Source organism: Corylus avellana, chromosome 8 (assembly GCF_965113065.1).
Source record: "Corylus avellana chromosome 8, dhCorAvel1.hap1.2, whole genome shotgun sequence".
Classification (NCBI taxonomy): domain Eukaryota; kingdom Viridiplantae; phylum Streptophyta; class Magnoliopsida; order Fagales; family Betulaceae; genus Corylus; species Corylus avellana.
The window spans coordinates 6,538,633-6,556,681 of record NC_142497.1 but is presented as its reverse complement, the minus strand read 5'-3'; the positions used below and the strand labels follow the sequence as shown (position 1 = coordinate 6,556,681).

Below are 18,049 nucleotides of genomic sequence, written 5' to 3'. Positions count from 1 at the left end.
TCATTCTGAGCTTTTGTGTACCTTGAATCGACTCTGCACTTTTGGCACTTTCTTGTTGGCAGACCACAGACAATCAGAACATTGGAAAAAGGAAATGAGTGAGAATTAAGTCTCTCATGTTTGTCGTTTCATTGTAATAGAGACTACAAATTTGTATTAGGACACTTGAAAACCGACACAACTTTGGACTTTGAGGTTTGAGAGAATTCTACATGTCAAATTATAAATGAAGCGAAATATCCCAAATGTTTCACAATCTTCATTTATGATGACTTCTTAGTGATTGGCCGAAAAGCATCAATCTTGACTGAAAGTGTTGCTCTCTCTAAGAGATGGTCTGACAGAATCACACAAGTTCTTCAACTAGGGGGCCGTAGAACAGTTTGTATGCCTCCATAACTTCAAGATTCCACATCGCCTCTCGATCCGGGATCGTTGAAAGATCAACAATCTTGTGAACCTAATATCAAATACACAATGCCCAAATATTTGCAACGGTGAAAATTCTGTTCAATATTTTGCTCTTTCACTATTCTACAATTGTTTTCATCCAATAATGAGCAAACAACTTTGTACCTTGATCACTGGGGGCTCAACTGCACCTGCACTATATCCTCCAATAACCATCACACACATCCCTGTAGTACAAAGAAACATAGAGAGGGTGAGAAAAACAATCAAATTCAGCAGCTATTTCTCGGAAATGCTATAATACGCCACCGGAGAGTGAAAATTTTGGTACCGGTCTTCCAAGGGCGCAGACGGAAGTCGGCGGAGTTGAGGGAGAGCTTGACGACACCGGTGCTATTCTCAAGAAGCAACGGCTCTTCTACGTTGTTGTTTTCCTCGGGGGCTGAGACCAAAACGCCCTGAGATACTGAAATTGATTCGGAATAGAGAATTGCATAGTAAAATGGGAAAGGTGTTTTGGGAAAACAAGAGAGAGAGAGAGAGAGAGAGAGAGAGAGAGAGCGAGAACCTGTAACCAGGCGCGTTGGAAGAGGACGCCACCGAGAGTCATGTTAGGAAATTAATCCTATTTCCCAAGACCCGTGAGATGCGAAAAATAAGAAGAATGCGGAATAACAAAGATTAGGCAATCAAATCACACACGACACAAAGATTTAAGTGGTTCGGCTTAACAAGCCTACATCCACTGGCGGAGACGACCCGGAGAAAATTCACTATCAAAAGATGGAGTACAAAAATGGTAGAGAGAAAATCACTCAGATCCCAAAGCCCCAATACACCCAAATCTCACTATTACACAAGAAAGATTATTCCCAAAATAGAATACAAAAGACAGATGTACAAACTCTTCTTTTGCTGGAACGGATGGCGGCTGATCTCTATTTTCTTCTCTCACTCTGCAGCACCTTTTTTCTTCTAATCACTTGTTTTTGGCTCCTCCAAAAACCACCAAGAAGAAAACACCATTGCTGCCCTTGTACCTCCTTCTCTCAAATTCTCTCTTTTTTTCTCCTCCCTTTGGCGCTTCACGTTTTTGGCACACTAGAACACAAGCAAATATTATCTTTCTTTTTGCTCTACACTTTGCCGCACAGCACCATGCCATTATATATTGGGCAAAGACTCCAACTCCAAGTCAGAATAGTACTCCTAATACAAGTTAGAGAAGTACTCCAAAACCTCCCAAGGCAAGGACTCAAAGTCGGTGTGTAAAGGCACGACACCACATAAGGAATCCAACAAGGAGAAGTATTCCTAGGCTGAACAGCAACTTGCAATGGGCCCCACGTGTATTGACTTGTCTTATTCAAGTCACAAATATCAACAAGTCATAGCGTTCTGCGGCGCGCTTTTTGTCGCATCCTTCAGCTGAGGGCACAGCAGCTTTAGCGCTGCTAGGCTGTCGTCCATCTCTCTCTCTCTCTCTCTCTCTCTCTCACCTCTCGCCTCACCCAAAGAGCCAGATTGCCAGTATATGTAACAGCGCGTTTTGATTTTGGGAGGGAAATGATGGAGACTAAACGACGTCGCTCAAAATTTGCAAAGAAACATGCAAACTATCAAAACCAGACTACAAATGATTGGGAGATAATGTCAAGTCTGACCCAAAACAAGAGAGCCAATCATGTTGTGTATTTTTTTATTTTTTTTTGCAATAAAAGAATTTTATTGAATTTTTATAAAATTATACTTTTTTGGTTACTTTGAATTGGACACTAATCTCCTTTTAATTGTAAAATGCTGTACACAGCTTACTTTTAAGACACTAAAAATCAATATGTTCAAATTATTTACTGATTTTTGTTTAAAGGATCAAGGAATTTTATTTTTTAGAAAACAACTTTTTCTCTTAATTTTAAAATGTATGTTCTTCTTCGTCATAAGAAACAAAGTAGAAAAAATTTCAAACTAAATAAAAGTAATAGATTTTAATAAAAAAAAAAAAAATTGTAATAGTCAAATTGCTTGGGATTAAATTCTTGCCCCCAGTAAGTGCAATGATCAGTAAGCATAAATAAATTCAATGGTGGTTTTACTTTTAAAAGGAAAAATGAATGAGCATGAAAAAAAAAAAAGGCTTGTTGAGTTTGTCGATATAATACTTTTGATGCCAAAGTCAGTAAAAAGTAAAAAATTTTGAGCTAAAAGAAAGACTTTGCAGGAGTAAAACAATTAATTTTTGAGAGACTATTTTCTAAAAAAATATAATCTGGAAGAAATTTTAAAATTTTGAGCTTGCGTCGTAAACCCAAATGCACCCAGTTTTTTTTAATTTTCTTTCTCATTTTTTATTTTTTGTTTTTATATTTTCTGCTCAATGGGTACAAAATTGGTCCGGACTGCATAAGCCAAGCAGATAACACAAACTGTAAGCAAGTATTTATTTTCTTTTATTGTCAGAAGATAATGACAAAAGAAATACAGGAATAAATTTATCATTACTTGAATAGAATTATATCTAATCATTGAAATCTCCATCTTCTTCCCTCCATATTCCATTATTACAAACAAAACCACAAGAAATATAAATAAATTAACCAAATTAACCGTCAACAACATCTGGGTTGAAGAGCAAATTAAGAAGAGTAATGTTACGGTAGATGCGCGCATGTGTATGATTAGCTCATGAGCCGCATGCCGCTTTCGAGCAAAGATTCGGCAATAAATCTGTTTGCAGCGTCCGATGGATGGAAACCGTCCCAAAAGACGTAATCGGATGCATTAGCACACGTCCCCACAGAAAACGGATTGCATAGAATTGACGTTTCTAGCAAACCTGTCCCACAGCAAGCCTTCCTTGACTCAGCAAACCCTGTAATCATCCAGATTTATGAAAATTAATCAATCAATATGCAATCAGCTTTGTCTCTTAATTCATCCCAAAAAATAAGGTTTAGTCTTTTAGGCTCTCCTTGTTTCGACATAAAATATTTTCTGCTTGTCAAAATGATTTTTTAGAAAGAAAAAAAATTAGATGAAAACAATTTTTGGCGTTTGGCTTGCAGGAAAAATTGGTGATGGCAGCGGGAAATGGCCAGTGGCAAACTCTAGTGGGGGCTCCATGAGACTTCCGACGGTGGAGGAGAGTGAACTGCGAGATAGAATGCGTGCAAAAAGAGGTTGAAACTCAAAAAATTGTTTATGGGTTTAAAAAAATAGAATCCATTTTAAGGGATTAAAAATGGTTATTATGTCACTAAAAAATGTTTTCAGTTTACCACGCTTTTCAGTCATACCAAACGGAGTTGTAGTAAAGGCTAACACAGCTTCGCCATGCTAAAATGACTAGGCACTTCTTTTAGGTGTCTAGTTCAAATTGTTTAATTAACTCTTCTTCTTTTTTTGTCATTTTTTTCTCTTCCCCTAATTGACTGAGGAAAATGTTACAAGGGAGTGTCTTTTCTACTCTTGATCGATCTGAAAGGAAGAGAGAGTGTGAGACTTAACAAAAAGGGTGGATTCCCCAACAATAAACCCCAAGTGAAAATTACAATGCAGAAAAAACAATTAAACAATAGAAAATGAATCCAAAAATGATACGGTCCTATCAGAAGTGGCTGCATAAAGCAGTACTAGCACAAAAACAAAGTACTTAAGTTGGGGTATGACTGTTGCGATACCCTTTAACCCCATTCGAACCCCAAGGAACCCGAACAGGGGCATGACTGTCGCAATACCCTTCAACTCTACCCAAATTCCTGCTAGGAAATAGTAACAACAAATATAATGAAGCTGAAGTGAAAGAGGCACCAATAAAAACTAATTTGGATCCAACAAAAAAAGAACAACAACAAAACAACTAGCAAGTAGCAGCAATGGCCGGGGCATGGAAGGCGGACATCACTGGCCGGCACGTAGGAAACACACTTTAGCGAGTAAGATCCACACGCACGCACGTGGTAGTCAAAACATATCGAGGTGGGCGATATTGGGAAATGCAAAAAAGCAAGAACAAAAAGTGAAGAAAAAGGCAAAAAGGAGGAGGAACAACGTGAGGGAGGAGGAAAGCGATCCCTCCTTCCCCAGAACAGCCTCACAAGGCGGTGGAAGAGTCTCACCATGGAGGCAGAAAATCTCAAACCCTAAAAGATTGGAAGGTTCTCTCTCTAAAAATGAGAGAGAGAGAGAGAGAGAGAGAGAGAGAGTGTATGGAATTTTTTTTTGGTCATTCTCACTTGGCTTATAACTACAACTTTTTTACAATTTGCCAAAATAAATTTAACTCCCTGCGATTCAATCGCATGCTTACATCAACCCAGAAAACAAATCCACTTACCATATGCTGTAGGACTTGTGGAAATATTGTATAGAGGTCGGTAGATATCAAAGATAATCAACTTGAGACCAAAAAGTTGATTTTGCAACCTCCGAGATGTGGCATTAAGCCTGTCATTAAAGGAAATTGCATCATTGTTTAACCATTCTAGACACTCGTTGCTACCCAAACCAAATATTGTCATGGCTGCTGGCAGGCATCCCATTGGGGGCAGTGTTGTCACTCCAACTCTCCTTGCTCCCAACGCATATAACCTCTGTAAAAAATAAATAAATGTTAATTTGTTTGTCAATGAATGCATAGGAATTTGTTTATTTTCTTATTTCTTACAAATAACATACATAAAAATCCATTTATTAGTGGTAATAGATTAACATCGAAATGTTATGATATGACATAAAGATATAAAGATAAAAGTAGAAACTTGAGTGTTTGTTAACATTTTTTATTTGGAACAAAGAAAATAAAATAGAGGAGAAAAAAATTCTATCAAACAAAGCCAATTTTGGGTAAAATATGTCTAGCATATTGAATTACTATCTTTCTTTCTAATTAAAAGGATAGGATGGGTGACCAGCTTTGGCTATTCTATTTGGGTGTGACCATTATAGTTCGTACTCGCTGGGAACCAACGACGGGAGGGGTGTAAACAATGAGAAACCATAGAAACCGCATCGAGCCCAGTTGAGTCATAGCTTTACCTAATCCCTCTAAGAGATCAGTAAAACTCAAATTGGCTAACACTAATTAGACTCGTGTGGGGATTTCGAACCTATGCCCTAGTGCGTACCCAACCAATTGGGGATTCCCATTGAATTATAATTACTATCTTATGAATTAAAAAATTGCAATTATAATCTATGTTTGAGAACTGCTATGAGGAAGGACCTGGATGAAGTTTGTATAGGATTGCATGAGAATGTCTGAGAAGCGATCAAAAGTAAAGGCGAGTTGAAGAAGAGGATCAATGTAATAGTTCTGAAGAAAGTCACTACTCCCAGCACTAAGATAGTAGACTGCATCAGATGTTATTGTTGAAGCATTTGATCTCCCTGCAATTTCCACCAGCCTATTTTGGTACTCCCTGTAGTTCTCCAGCTGCTGACTTAATGAGATCGTATTCTACACCACCAAAATTCACAACATATATATATTGTTAGAATGTAAATTAAATGATTAAATTTATTTATTTTTACCTCCTTAAGCTTTTGGAATAAGTAATTATTTAACATTGTATCAGAGTAAGAGTTTAGGCTCTGACTTCGAATTCATGTTTGTGTTTCAATTAAATATTTTATGTGTTGGGCATTTCACCTATTTTTATCAACTTAAACTTTTGAAATAAATGATAATTTAATGTATATGAATGAGAGAGATTTCTTTTTCTTGTTAATGTATTTACATATAGTTCGGCTGTAGCATCAAAATAACCAGAAGCAGCTGAAGCAAAGTTTGCACCGGTCAAGAGGTTATTTCCGTTGGCTTCTCTGCTAAGATAAGCTTGTGGATAAGGGATTTCTAGGCGTTCAGCTGTAATTAAAAAAAAAAAAAAAACACACAAATGAGAACTCCATTAAAGAAGCAGTAGAAAGCATTATTATTAATAGAGAAACTTCTATTAGTAGAGAAACTTTAACCCCAAAGGGTTGGTTCATCTTGGGACCCAACTAGAATTTCTTATTTTTGGGGGGCAATGAAGGATTAGGCTTAATTTTTAAACAAAAATTACACATATTTAACTTAATAAAAAAATTAAAAGAATATTCGAAAATCAGTGAGTGCCACGTACGGCCTCCCTTATTCTTAATGTGGTTTGGTCTTTGGTTGGTTTGAGTGGTAAGCTACTTGGTCATGGTACTTCATCAAGCATTAGGTCTAATTAGCTTCATCCCCTTTGATCAATAATTTCTTAGGGCAACACCTATGAGTGAGAGCCTGAGGTTTACCCGATCTAGATGGAGGGGCTTTTTGCACTTGGTATCTCGAGAAACTTGTCAGGGCAAGTCCCCGGATACCCGGATATAAAGCAAATCATAATAAACAGATAAATTAAAAATAAAAATAAAATAAAAAAATAGAGCGAGAAACTTTGAATTGAGGAATTTGAGAAAGATGAACCAGCGAAGTCACAGGCAAGCTTTCCATTGCAGAACCTCCCGGTTGGTTGTTTGGTCGGAAAGTCTCGACCATACGGCGGGAAATTTGATTTGACAAGAGTAAAGAGGTGGTTATTGTTCCCGACATCAAAGCCGGAGTCCCCGAAGAAGTACATTGCAGGCCCATACTGCCCATCACCATATTGCCCATTGGCCACAAATAGCCGAAGAAACAGAAGAAGAACGGAAGCCACGAAAGATCTTGGAATTCCCATTATAATTATAATATATATATATATATATATATAATCTTAGTTGGTTGTAGTGTGTTAGGGAGTTGGGTATTTAAGGAGGGTTGTAGTGTGTTACGGAGGTGGGAATTTAAGGAGGGCTGCAATAACTGGTTGGAGACCAACCTTTAAACCTCTGATTTTAACACACATTACTCACCATGCAAACAAAGATGGTTGAGAAGACACTGCATGTTCCAAGAAAACAAAGATGGTCGGTTGAGAAGTCTCTCTCTGCTTGTTCCAAGAAACATGACGCACTTTAATCACACACACTTTAACCACCAAGCAAATAAAGATGGTTGGTTGAGAGCATGTTCCAAGAAACATGACACACTTTAATCACACACACTTTAACCACCAAGCAAATAAAGATGCTTGGTTGAGAGCATGTTCCAAGAAACATGACACACTTTAATCACACACACTTTAACCACCAAGCAAACAAAGATGGTCGGTTGAGAAGTCATTTCATGTTGCAAGAAACATGACAAAATTTTTAGAAAATGCTGTTGGACAACTTCTATTTTATAGGATTAATTGAAATTAGGTTTGATAATTATTTATCTCAATTCTCTTATAAATAAGAGTCTTTTGTATTGTAAAATTATCAATTAAATAAGAGTATAAAGTAGCTTTTAAAATTTTATTATGTTATAGACGGAATTTTATAAAATCTATATGTTTATTTTATTTTATTCTACTATTGTTTTATATATTCATTTGATTATGTTTTCTTTCAAATCGTTCATGTGTCCACATTACAAAATGATTGCAATCCTTTGTTTGAGAGAGCTCAGGAAAGAAATGAAAAAAAAAAAATGGTCAATTGTTTAGAAAATTCGATTTAACTTCGGCCCGCTTCTTTCTTTTTTGTATTGTGGACAGATGATTGACGAACATGCATCAGTATCCACAATACTCTGGTCTAATTAATTCCCATAAGTTGAGAAAGCTTTATAAATGAGAGGAACGAACTTCTTAAGGCTCTTAGTATGTTTGGTTGAAAAAAGATTTTTGATAAATATTTTATGTATTTTTAGGTGTTAGGTGCGACAAAAAATAATAGTCAACAAAAAATATTAAAAGACTCTTTAATTTCCGTAAAATGATTTTCTTTTTTTTAAAAAAAAATCATAAATTATTTTTCGAGTTTGAGCATTTTATTCTTAATTCGACAAACTTGACCGGAATGTCACAAGGACCCCGCTAGGACATCTTCGGGACTCCTCGGAATTTGGTTGGGACCTACCGAGGCCAACTTGCTGTAAAATCCAAGAAACTAATCTGAAAACAGCTCTGCAAGTTTACAGTCCTGATCATGTTCTTGCTGCTCTGTGTTTTCTGATACGTCTATTGGCATGACTGGATACCAACACATTGCTACTTGCCTCTGCCCATTTCATGTGTCAATATGGCATATCAATTAAACTTATTTTTATACATGTTTTATAAATACATCATTCATTAGTGCTAAACCTTGATCACAGATGTAATGCTGCATAGTCCTTCAAGGAATGAAATTTTTCGTATCGCCATATGCGTCCTACTTTCGAGATGTATGGCCCTGTTCAATCACAGCAGAGAAAACTCTTGTAAAAAATATTGCAAGGAGGAATACATTTTTTCATAAATTCTGCTAGGAACATTGAAATTTAGCTGTCAATACAATATTGCAAGAGATCGAATTTGTGCCTCGTACATGAAAATGATGATCGGTCGATGCCCCCGGCGTCACTTTTACGTTGTTAGTTTTGCAGGTAGAAGTCAAGCGGATCTTTTAAGCAACCAGATTCATATTATCCAAAACATTTGCCTGTTTAATGCAATACACTAGTTTCTCGGGATGGAATATGCTTGAAAAGCAAATATCATTCTGAGCTTTTGTGTACCTTGAATCGACTCTGCACTTTTGGCACTTTCTTGTTGGCAGACCACAGACAATCAGAACATTGGAAAAAGGAAATGAGTGAGAATTAAGTCTCTCATGTTTGTCGTTTCATTGTAATAGAGACTACAAATTTGTATTAGGACACTTGAAAACCGACACAACTTTGGACTTTGAGGTTTGAGAGAATTCTACATGTCAAATTATAAATGAAGCGAAATATCCCAAATGTTTCACAATCTTCATTTATGATGACTTCTTAGTGATTGGCCGAAAAGCATCAATCTTGACTGAAAGTGTTGCTCTCTCTAAGAGATGGTCTGACAGAATCACACAAGTTCTTCAACTAGGGGGCCGTAGAACAGTTTGTATGCCTCCATAACTTCAAGATTCCACATCGCCTCTCGATCCGGGATCGTTGAAAGATCAACAATCTTGTGAACCTAATATCAAATACACAATGCCCAAATATTTGCAACGGTGAAAATTCTGTTCAATATTTTGCTCTTTCACTATTCTACAATTGTTTTCATCCAATAATGAGCAAACAACTTTGTACCTTGATCACTGGGGGCTCAACTGCACCTGCACTATATCCTCCAATAACCATCACACACATCCCTGTAGTACAAAGAAACATAGAGAGGGTGAGAAAAACAATCAAATTCAGCAGCTATTTCTCGGAAATGCTATAATACGCCACCGGAGAGTGAAAATTTTGGTACCGGTCTTCCAAGGGCGCAGACGGAAGTCGGCGGAGTTGAGGGAGAGCTTGACGACACCGGTGCTATTCTCAAGAAGCAACGGCTCTTCTACGTTGTTGTTTTCCTCGGGGGCTGAGACCAAAACGCCCTGAGATACTGAAATTGATTCGGAATAGAGAATTGCATAGTAAAATGGGAAAGGTGTTTTGGGAAAACAAGAGAGAGAGAGAGAGAGAGAGAGCGAGAACCTGTAACCAGGCGCGTTGGAAGAGGACGCCACCGAGAGTCATGTTAGGAAATTAATCCTATTTCCCAAGACCCGTGAGATGCGAAAAATAAGAAGAATGCGGAATAACAAAGATTAGGCAATCAAATCACACACGACACAAAGATTTAAGTGGTTCGGCTTAACAAGCCTACATCCACTGGCGGAGACGACCCGGAGAAAATTCACTATCAAAAGATGGAGTACAAAAATAGTAGAGAGAAAATCACTCAGATCCCAAAGCCCCAATACACCCAAATCTCACTATTACACAAGAAAGATTATTCCCAAAATAGAATACAAAAGACAGATGTACAAACTCTTCTTTTGCTGGAACGGATGGCGGCTGATCTCTATTTTCTTCTCTCACTCTGCAGCACCTTTTTTCTTCTAATCACTTGTTTTTGGCTCCTCCAAAAACCACCAAGAAGAAAACACCATTGCTGCCCTTGTACCTCCTTCTCTCAAATTCTCTCTTTTTTTCTCCTCCCTTTGGCGCTTCACGTTTTTGGCACACTAGAACACAAGCAAATATTATCTTTCTTTTTGCTCTACACTTTGCCGCACAGCACCATGCCATTATATATTGGGCAAAGACTCCAACTCCAAGTCAGAATAGTACTCCTAATACAAGTTAGAGAAGTACTCCAAAACCTCCCAAGGCAAGGACTCAAAGTCGGTGTGTAAAGGCACGACACCACATAAGGAATCCAACAAGGAGAAGTATTCCTAGGCTGAACAGCAACTTGCAATGGGCCCCACGTGTATTGACTTGTCTTATTCAAGTCACAAATATCAACAAGTCATAGCGTTCTGCGGCGCCCTTTTTGTCGCATCCTTCAGCTGAGGGCACAGCAGCTTTAGCGCTGCTAGGCTGTCGTCCATCTCTCTCTCTCTCTCTCTCTCTCTCTCACCTCTCGCCTCACCCAAAGAGCCAGATTGCCAGTATATGTAACAGCGCGTTTTGATTTTGGGAGGGAAATGATGGAGACTAAACGACGTCGCTCGAAATTTGCAAAGAAACATGCAAACTATCAAAACCAGACTACAAATGATTGGGAGATAATGTCAAGTCTGACCCAAAACAAGAGAGCCAATCATGTTGTGTATTTTTTTTTTTTTTTTTGCAATAAAAGAATTTTATTGAATTTTTATAAAATTATACTTTTTTGGTTACTTTGAATTGGACACTAATCTCCTTTTAATTGTAAAATGCTGTACACAGCTTACTTTTAAGACACTAAAAATCAATATGTTCAAATTATTTACTGATTTTTGTTTAAAGGATCAAGGAATTTTATTTTTTAGAAAACAACTTTTTCTCTTAATTTTAAAATGTATGTTCTTCTTCGTCATAAGAAACAAAGTAGAAAAAATTTCAAACTAAATAAAAGTAATAGATTTTAATAAAAAAAAAAAAAATTGTAATAGTCAAATTGCTTGGGATTAAATTCTTGCCCCCAGTAAGTGCAATGATCAGTAAGCATAAATAAATTCAATGGTGGTTTTACTTTTAAAAGGAAAAATGAATGAGCATGAAAAAAAAAAAGGCTTGTTGAGTTTGTCGATATAATACTTTTGATGCCAAAGTCAGTAAAAAGTAAAAAATTTTGAGCTAAAAGAAAGACTTTGCAGCAGTAAAACAATTAATTTTTGAGAGACTATTTTCTAAAAAAATATAATCTGGAAGAAATTTTAAAATTTTGAGCTTGCGTCGTAAACCCAAATGCACCCAGTTTTTTTTAATTTTCTTTCTCATTTTTTATTTTTTGTTTTTATATTTTCTGCTCAATGGGTACAAAATTGGTCCGGACTGCATAAGCCAAGCAGATAACACAAACTGTAAGCAAGTATTTATTTTCTTTTATTGTCAGAAGATAATGACAAAAGAAATACAGGAATAAATTTATCATTACTTGAATAGAATTATATCTAATCATTGAAATCTCCATCTTCTTCCCTCCATATTCCATTATTACAAACAAAACCACAAGAAATATAAATAAATTAACCAAATTAACCGTCAACAACATCTGGGTTGAAGAGCAAATTAAGAAGAGTAATGTTACGGTAGATGCGCGCAGGTGTATGATTAGCTCATGAGCCGCATGCCGCTTTCGAGCAAAGATTCGGCAATAAATCTGTTTGCAGCGTCCGATGGATGGAAACCGTCCCAAAAGACGTAATCGGATGCATTAGCACACGTCCCCACAGAAAACGGATTGCATAGAATTGACGTTTCTAGCAAACCTGTCCCACAGCAAGCCTTCCTTGACTCAGCAAACCCTGTAATCATCCAGATTTATGAAAATTAATCAATCAATATGCAATCAGCTTTGTCTCTTAATTCATCCCAAAAAATAAGGTTTAGTCTTTTAGGCTCTCCTTGTTTCGACATAAAATATTTTCTGCTTGTCAAAATGATTTTTTAGAAAGAAAAAAAATTAGATGAAAACAATTTTTGGCGTTTGGCTTGCAGGAAAAATTGGTGATGGCAGCGGGAAATGGCCAGTGGCAAACTCTAGTGGGGGCTCCATGAGACTTCCGACGGTGGAGGAGAGTGAACTGCGAGATAGAATGCGTGCAAAAAGAGGTTGAAACTCAAAAAATTGTTTATGGGTTTAAAAAAATAGAATCCATTTTAAGGGATTAAAAATGGTTATTATGTCACTAAAAAATGTTTTCAGTTTACCACGCTTTTCAATCATACCAAACGGAGTTGTAGTAAAGGCTAACACAGCTTCGCCATGCTAAAATGACTAGGCACTTCTTTTAGGTGTCTAGTTCAAATTGTTTAATTAACTCTTCTTCTTTTTTTGTCATTTTTTTCTCTTCCCCTAATTGACTGAGGAAAATGTTACAAGGGAGTGTCTTTTCTACTCTTGATCGATCTGAAAGGAAGAGAGAGTGTGAGACTTAACAAAAAGGGTGGATTCCCCAACAATAAACCCCAAGTGAAAATTACAATGCAGAAAAAACAATTAAACAATAGAAAATGAATCCAAAAATGATACGGTCCTATCAGAAGTGGCTGCATAAAGCAGTACTAGCACAAAAACAAAGTACTTAAGTTGGGGTATGACTGTTGCGATACCCTTTAACCCCATTCGAACCCCAAGGAACCCGAACAGGGGCATGACTGTCGCAATACCCTTCAACTCTACCCAAATTCCTGCTAGGAAATAGTAACAACAAATATAATGAAGCTGAAGTGAAAGAGGCACCAATAAAAACTAATTTGGATCCAACAAAAAAAGAACAACAACAAAACAACTAGCAAGTAGCAGCAATGGCCGGGGCATGGAAGGCGGACATCACTGGCCGGCACGTAGGAAACACACTTTAGCGAGTAAGATCCACACGCACGCACGTGGTAGTCAAAACATATCGAGGTGGGCGATATTGGGAAATGCAAAAAAGCAAGAACAAAAAGTGAAGAAAAAGGCAAAAAGGAGGAGGAACAACGTGAGGGAGGAGGAAAGCGATCCCTCCTTCCCCAGAACAGCCTCACAAGGCGGTGGAAGAGTCTCACCATGGAGGCAGAAAATCTCAAACCCTAAAAGATTGGAAGGTTCTCTCTCTAAAAATGAGAGAGAGAGAGAGAGAGAGAGAGAGAGAGAGTGTATGGAATTTTTTTTTGGTCATTCTCACTTGGCTTATAACTACAACTTTTTTACAATTTGCCAAAATAAATTTAACTCCCTGCGATTCAATCGCATGCTTACATCAACCCAGAAAACAAATCCACTTACCATATGCTGTAGGACTTGTGGAAATATTGTATAGAGGTCGGTAGATATCAAAGATAATCAACTTGAGACCAAAAAGTTGATTTTGCAACCTCCGAGATGTGGCATTAAGCCTGTCATTAAAGGAAATTGCATCATTGTTTAACCATTCTAGACACTCGTTGCTACCCAAACCAAATATTGTCATGGCTGCTGGCAGGCATCCCATTGGGGGCAGTGTTGTCACTCCAACTCTCCTTGCTCCCAACGCATATAACCTCTGTAAAAAATAAATAAATGTTAATTTGTTTGTCAATGAATGCATAGGAATTTGTTTATTTTCTTATTTCTTACAAATAACATACATAAAAATCCATTTATTAGTGGTAATAGATTAACATCGAAATGTTATGATATGACATAAAGATATAAAGATAAAAGTAGAAACTTGAGTGTTTGTTAACATTTTTTATTTGGAACAAAGAAAATAAAATAGAGGAGAAAAAAATTCTATCAAACAAAGCCAATTTTGGGTAAAATATGTCTAGCATATTGAATTACTATCTTTCTTTCTAATTAAAAGGATAGGATGGGTGACCAGCTTTGGCTATTCTATTTGGGTGTGACCATTATAGTTCGTACTCGCTGGGAACCAACGACGGGAGGGGTGTAAACAATGAGAAACCATAGAAACCGCATCGAGCCCAGTTGAGTCATAGCTTTACCTAATCCCTCTAAGAGATCAGTAAAACTCAAATTGGCTAACACTAATTAGACTCGTGTGGGGATTTCGAACCTATGCCCTAGTGCGTACCCAACCAATTGGGGATTCCCATTGAATTATAATTACTATCTTATGAATTAAAAAATTGCAATTATAATCTATGTTTGAGAACTGCTATGAGGAAGGACCTGGATGAAGTTTGTATAGGATTGCATGAGAATGTCTGAGAAGCGATCAAAAGTAAAGGCGAGTTGAAGAAGAGGATCAATGTAATAGTTCTGAAGAAAGTCACTACTCCCAGCACTAAGATAGTAGACTGCATCAGATGTTATTGTTGAAGCATTTGATCTCCCTGCAATTTCCACCAGCCTATTTTGGTACTCCCTGTAGTTCTCCAGCTGCTGACTTAATGAGATCGTATTCTACACCACCAAAATTCACAACATATATATATTGTTAGAATGTAAATTAAATGATTAAATTTATTTATTTTTACCTCCTTAAGCTTTTGGAATAAGTAATTATTTAACATTGTATCAGAGTAAGAGTTTAGGCTCTGACTTCGAATTCATGTTTGTGTTTCAATTAAATATTTTATGTGTTGGGCATTTCACCTATTTTTATCAACTTAAACTTTTGAAATAAATGATAATTTAATGTATATGAATGAGAGAGATTTCTTTTTCTTGTTAATGTATTTACATATAGTTCGGCTGTAGCATCAAAATAACCAGAAGCAGCTGAAGCAAAGTTTGCACCGGTCAAGAGGTTATTTCCGTTGGCTTCTCTGCTAAGATAAGCTTGTGGATAAGGGATTTCTAGGCGTTCAGCTGTAATTAAAAAAAAAAAAAAAACACACAAATGAGAACTCCATTAAAGAAGCAGTAGAAAGCATTATTATTAATAGAGAAACTTCTATTAGTAGAGAAACTTTAACCCCAAAGGGTTGGTTCATCTTGGGACCCAACTAGAATTTCTTATTTTTGGGGGGCAATGAAGGATTAGGCTTAATTTTTAAACAAAAATTACACATATTTAACTTAATAAAAAAATTAAAAGAATATTCGAAAATCAGTGAGTGCCACGTACGGCCTCCCTTATTCTTAATGTGGTTTGGTCTTTGGTTGGTTTGAGTGGTAAGCTACTTGGTCATGGTACTTCATCAAGCATTAGGTCTAATTAGCTTCATCCCCTTTGATCAATAATTTCTTAGGGCAACACCTATGAGTGAGAGCCTGAGGTTTACCCGATCTAGATGGAGGGGCTTTTTGCACTTGGTATCTCGAGAAACTTGTCAGGGCAAGTCCCCGGATACCCGGATATAAAGCAAATCATAATAAACAAATAAATTAAAAATAAAAATAAAATAAAAAAATAGAGCGAGAAACTTTGAATTGAGGAATTTGAGAAAGATGAACCAGCGAAGTCACAGGCAAGCTTTCCATTGCAGAACCTCCCGGTTGGTTGTTTGGTCGGAAAGTCTCGACCATACGGCGGGAAATTTGATTTGACAAGAGTAAAGAGGTGGTTATTGTTCCCGACATCAAAGCCGGAGTCCCCGAAGAAGTACATTGCAGGCCCATACTGCCCATCACCATATTGCCCATTGGCCACAAATAGCCGAAGAAACAGAAGAAGAACGGAAGCCACGAAAGATCTTGGAATTCCCATTATAATTATAATATATATATATATATATATAATCTTAGTTGGTTGTAGTGTGTTAGGGAGTTGGGTATTTAAGGAGGGTTGTAGTGTGTTACGGAGGTGGGAATTTAAGGAGGGCTGCAATAACTGGTTGGAGACCAACCTTTAAACCTCTGATTTTAACACACATTACTCACCATGCAAACAAAGATGGTTGAGAAGACACTGCATGTTCCAAGAAAACAAAGATGGTCGGTTGAGAAGTCTCTCTCTGCATGTTCCAAGAAACATGACGCACTTTAATCACACACACTTTAACCACCAACCAAATAAAGATGGTTGGTTGAGAGCATGTTCCAAGAAACATGACACACTTTAATCACACACACTTTAACCACCAAGCAAACAAAGATGGTCGGTTGAGAAGTCATTTCATGTTGCAAGAAACATGACAAAATTTTTAGAAAATGCTGTTGGACAACTTCTATTTTATAGGATTAATTGAAATTAGGTTTGATAATTATTTATCTCAATTCTCTTATAAATAAGAGTCTTTTGTATTGTAAAATTATCAATTAAATAAGAGTATAAAGTAGCTTTTAAAATTTTATTATGTTATAGACGGAATTTTATAAAATCTATATGTTTATTTTATTTTATTCTACTATTGTTTTATATATTCATTTGATTATGTTTTCTTTCAAATCGTTCATGTGTCCACATTACAAAATGATTGCAATCCTTTGTTTGAGAGAGCTCAGGAAAGAAATGAAAAAAAAAAAATGGTCAATTGTTTAGAAAATTCGATTTAACTTCGGCCCGCTTCTTTCTTTTTTGTATTGTGGACAGATGATTGACGAACATGCATCAGTATCCACAATACTCTGGTCTAATTAATTCCCATAAGTTGAGAAAGCTTTATAAATGAGAGGAACGAACTTCTTAAGGCTCTTAGTATGTTTGGTTGAAAAAAGATTTTTGATAAATATTTTATGTATTTTTAGGTGTTAGGTGCGACAAAAAATAATAGTCAACAAAAAATATTAAAAGACTCTTTAATTTCCGTAAAATGATTTTCTTTTTTTTAAAAAAAAATCATAAATTATTTTTCGAGTTTGAGCATTTTATTCTTAATTCGACAAACTTGACCGGAATGTCACAAGGACCCCGCTAGGACATCTTCGGGACTCCTCGGAATTTGGTTGGGACCTACCGAGGCCAACTTGCTGTAAAATCCAAGAAACTAATCTGAAAACAGCTCTGCAAGTTTACAGTCCTGATCATGTTCTTGCTGCTCTGTGTTTTCTGATACGTCTATTGGCATGACTGGATACCAACACATTGCTACTTGCCTCTGCCCATTTCATGTGTCAATATGGCATATCAATTAAACTTATTTTTATACATGTTTTATAAATACATCATTCATTAGTGCTAAACCTTGATCACAGATGTAATGCTGCATAGTCCTTCAAGGAATGAAATTTTTCGTATCGCCATATGCGTCCTACTTTCGAGATGTATGGCCCTGTTCAATCACAGCAGAGAAAACTCTTGTAAAAAATATTGCAAGGAGGAATACATTTTTTCATAAATTCTGCTAGGAACATTGAAATTTAGCTGTCAATACAATATTGCAAGAGATCGAATTTGTGCCTCGTACATGAAAATGATGATCGGTCGATGCCCCCGGCGTCACTTTTACGTTGTTAGTTTTGCAGGTAGAAGTCAAGCGGATCTTTTAAGCAACCAGATTCATATTATCCAAAACATTTGCCTGTTTAATGCAATACACTAGTTTCTCGGGATGGAATATGCTTGAAAAGCAAATATCATTCTGAGCTTTTGTGTACCTTGAATCGACTCTGCACTTTTGGCACTTTCTTGTTGGCAGACCACAGACAATCAGAACATTGGAAAAAGGAAATGAGTGAGAATTAAGTCTCTCATGTTTGTCGTT

At 36.7% G+C, this 18,049-nt stretch overlaps 4 protein-coding genes across 4 annotated transcripts; all 4 read right to left on the bottom strand.

The window, feature by feature from the left end:
* Positions 1–294: 294 nt before the first annotated feature.
* LOC148584040 (uncharacterized) lies at positions 295–1,881 on the bottom strand. The gene is made up of 5 exons (XM_088519333.1): positions 1,804–1,881; positions 980–1,021; positions 743–869; positions 577–638; positions 295–460 (listed from the first exon to the last, which is right to left on the bottom strand). The coding sequence occupies exons 1-5, from the start codon at positions 1,879–1,881 to the stop codon at positions 347–349; spliced, it is 423 nt and encodes a 140-aa protein (XP_088375459.1). The 3' UTR covers positions 295–346.
* A 1,066-nt stretch (positions 1,882–2,947) lies between these two features.
* On the bottom strand, positions 2,948–7,118 carry LOC132164600 (GDSL esterase/lipase At5g22810-like). Its single transcript, XM_088519241.1, has 5 exons — positions 6,866–7,118; positions 6,150–6,277; positions 5,636–5,869; positions 4,748–5,003; positions 2,948–3,283 (listed from the first exon to the last, which is right to left on the bottom strand). The coding sequence occupies exons 1-5, from the start codon at positions 7,116–7,118 to the stop codon at positions 3,090–3,092; spliced, it is 1,065 nt and encodes a 354-aa protein (XP_088375367.1). The 3' UTR covers positions 2,948–3,089.
* A 2,180-nt stretch (positions 7,119–9,298) lies between these two features.
* Positions 9,299–10,875, bottom strand: LOC148584039 (uncharacterized). Its single transcript, XM_088519334.1, has 5 exons — positions 10,798–10,875; positions 9,974–10,015; positions 9,747–9,873; positions 9,581–9,642; positions 9,299–9,464 (listed from the first exon to the last, which is right to left on the bottom strand). The coding sequence occupies exons 1-5, from the start codon at positions 10,873–10,875 to the stop codon at positions 9,351–9,353; spliced, it is 423 nt and encodes a 140-aa protein (XP_088375460.1). The 3' UTR covers positions 9,299–9,350.
* Positions 10,876–12,082: 1,207 nt separating this feature from the next.
* LOC148584038 (GDSL esterase/lipase At5g22810-like) lies at positions 12,083–16,113 on the bottom strand. Its single transcript, XM_088519247.1, has 5 exons — positions 15,861–16,113; positions 15,145–15,272; positions 14,631–14,864; positions 13,743–13,998; positions 12,083–12,276 (listed from the first exon to the last, which is right to left on the bottom strand). Exons 1-5 carry the CDS (start codon positions 16,111–16,113, stop codon positions 12,083–12,085), a joined length of 1,065 nt encoding a protein of 354 aa, XP_088375373.1.
* Between the last annotated feature and the right edge of the window lie 1,936 nt (positions 16,114–18,049).

Excerpts from the sequence above, each read along its gene's own strand:
- LOC132164600 (XM_088519241.1), bottom strand. The coding sequence starts at position 7,118 with ATGGGAATTCCAAGATCTTTCGTGGCTTCCGTTCTTCTTCTGTTTCTT. Across the intron at positions 6,278-6,865 it reads GCTTGCCTGTGACTTCGCTG|CTGAACGCCTAGAAATCCCT; the intron begins GTTCATCTTTCT and ends TTTTAATTACAG. Across the intron at positions 5,004-5,635 it reads CCTATACAAACTTCATCCAG|AGGTTATATGCGTTGGGAGC; the intron begins GTCCTTCCTCAT and ends TATTTTTTACAG.
- LOC148584038 (XM_088519247.1), bottom strand. The coding sequence starts at position 16,113 with ATGGGAATTCCAAGATCTTTCGTGGCTTCCGTTCTTCTTCTGTTTCTT. Across the intron at positions 15,273-15,860 it reads GCTTGCCTGTGACTTCGCTG|CTGAACGCCTAGAAATCCCT; the intron begins GTTCATCTTTCT and ends TTTTAATTACAG. Across the intron at positions 12,277-13,742 it reads CACAAGTCCTACAGCATATG|GGTTTGCTGAGTCAAGGAAG; the intron begins GTAAGTGGATTT and ends GGATGATTACAG.
- LOC148584039 (XM_088519334.1), bottom strand. The coding sequence starts at position 10,875 with ATGGACGACAGCCTAGCAGCGCTAAAGCTGCTGTGCCCTCAGCTGAAG. Across the intron at positions 10,016-10,797 it reads AAAGGGCGCCGCAGAACGCT|ATGACTCTCGGTGGCGTCCT; the intron begins ATGACTTGTTGA and ends TAATTTCCTAAC. Across the intron at positions 9,465-9,580 it reads TTGAGCCCCCAGTGATCAAG|GTTCACAAGATTGTTGATCT; the intron begins GTACAAAGTTGT and ends ATTTGATATTAG.
- LOC148584040 (XM_088519333.1), bottom strand. The coding sequence starts at position 1,881 with ATGGACGACAGCCTAGCAGCGCTAAAGCTGCTGTGCCCTCAGCTGAAG. Across the intron at positions 1,022-1,803 it reads AAAGCGCGCCGCAGAACGCT|ATGACTCTCGGTGGCGTCCT; the intron begins ATGACTTGTTGA and ends TAATTTCCTAAC. Across the intron at positions 639-742 it reads TCTGCGCCCTTGGAAGACCG|GGATGTGTGTGATGGTTATT; the intron begins GTACCAAAATTT and ends TTTGTACTACAG.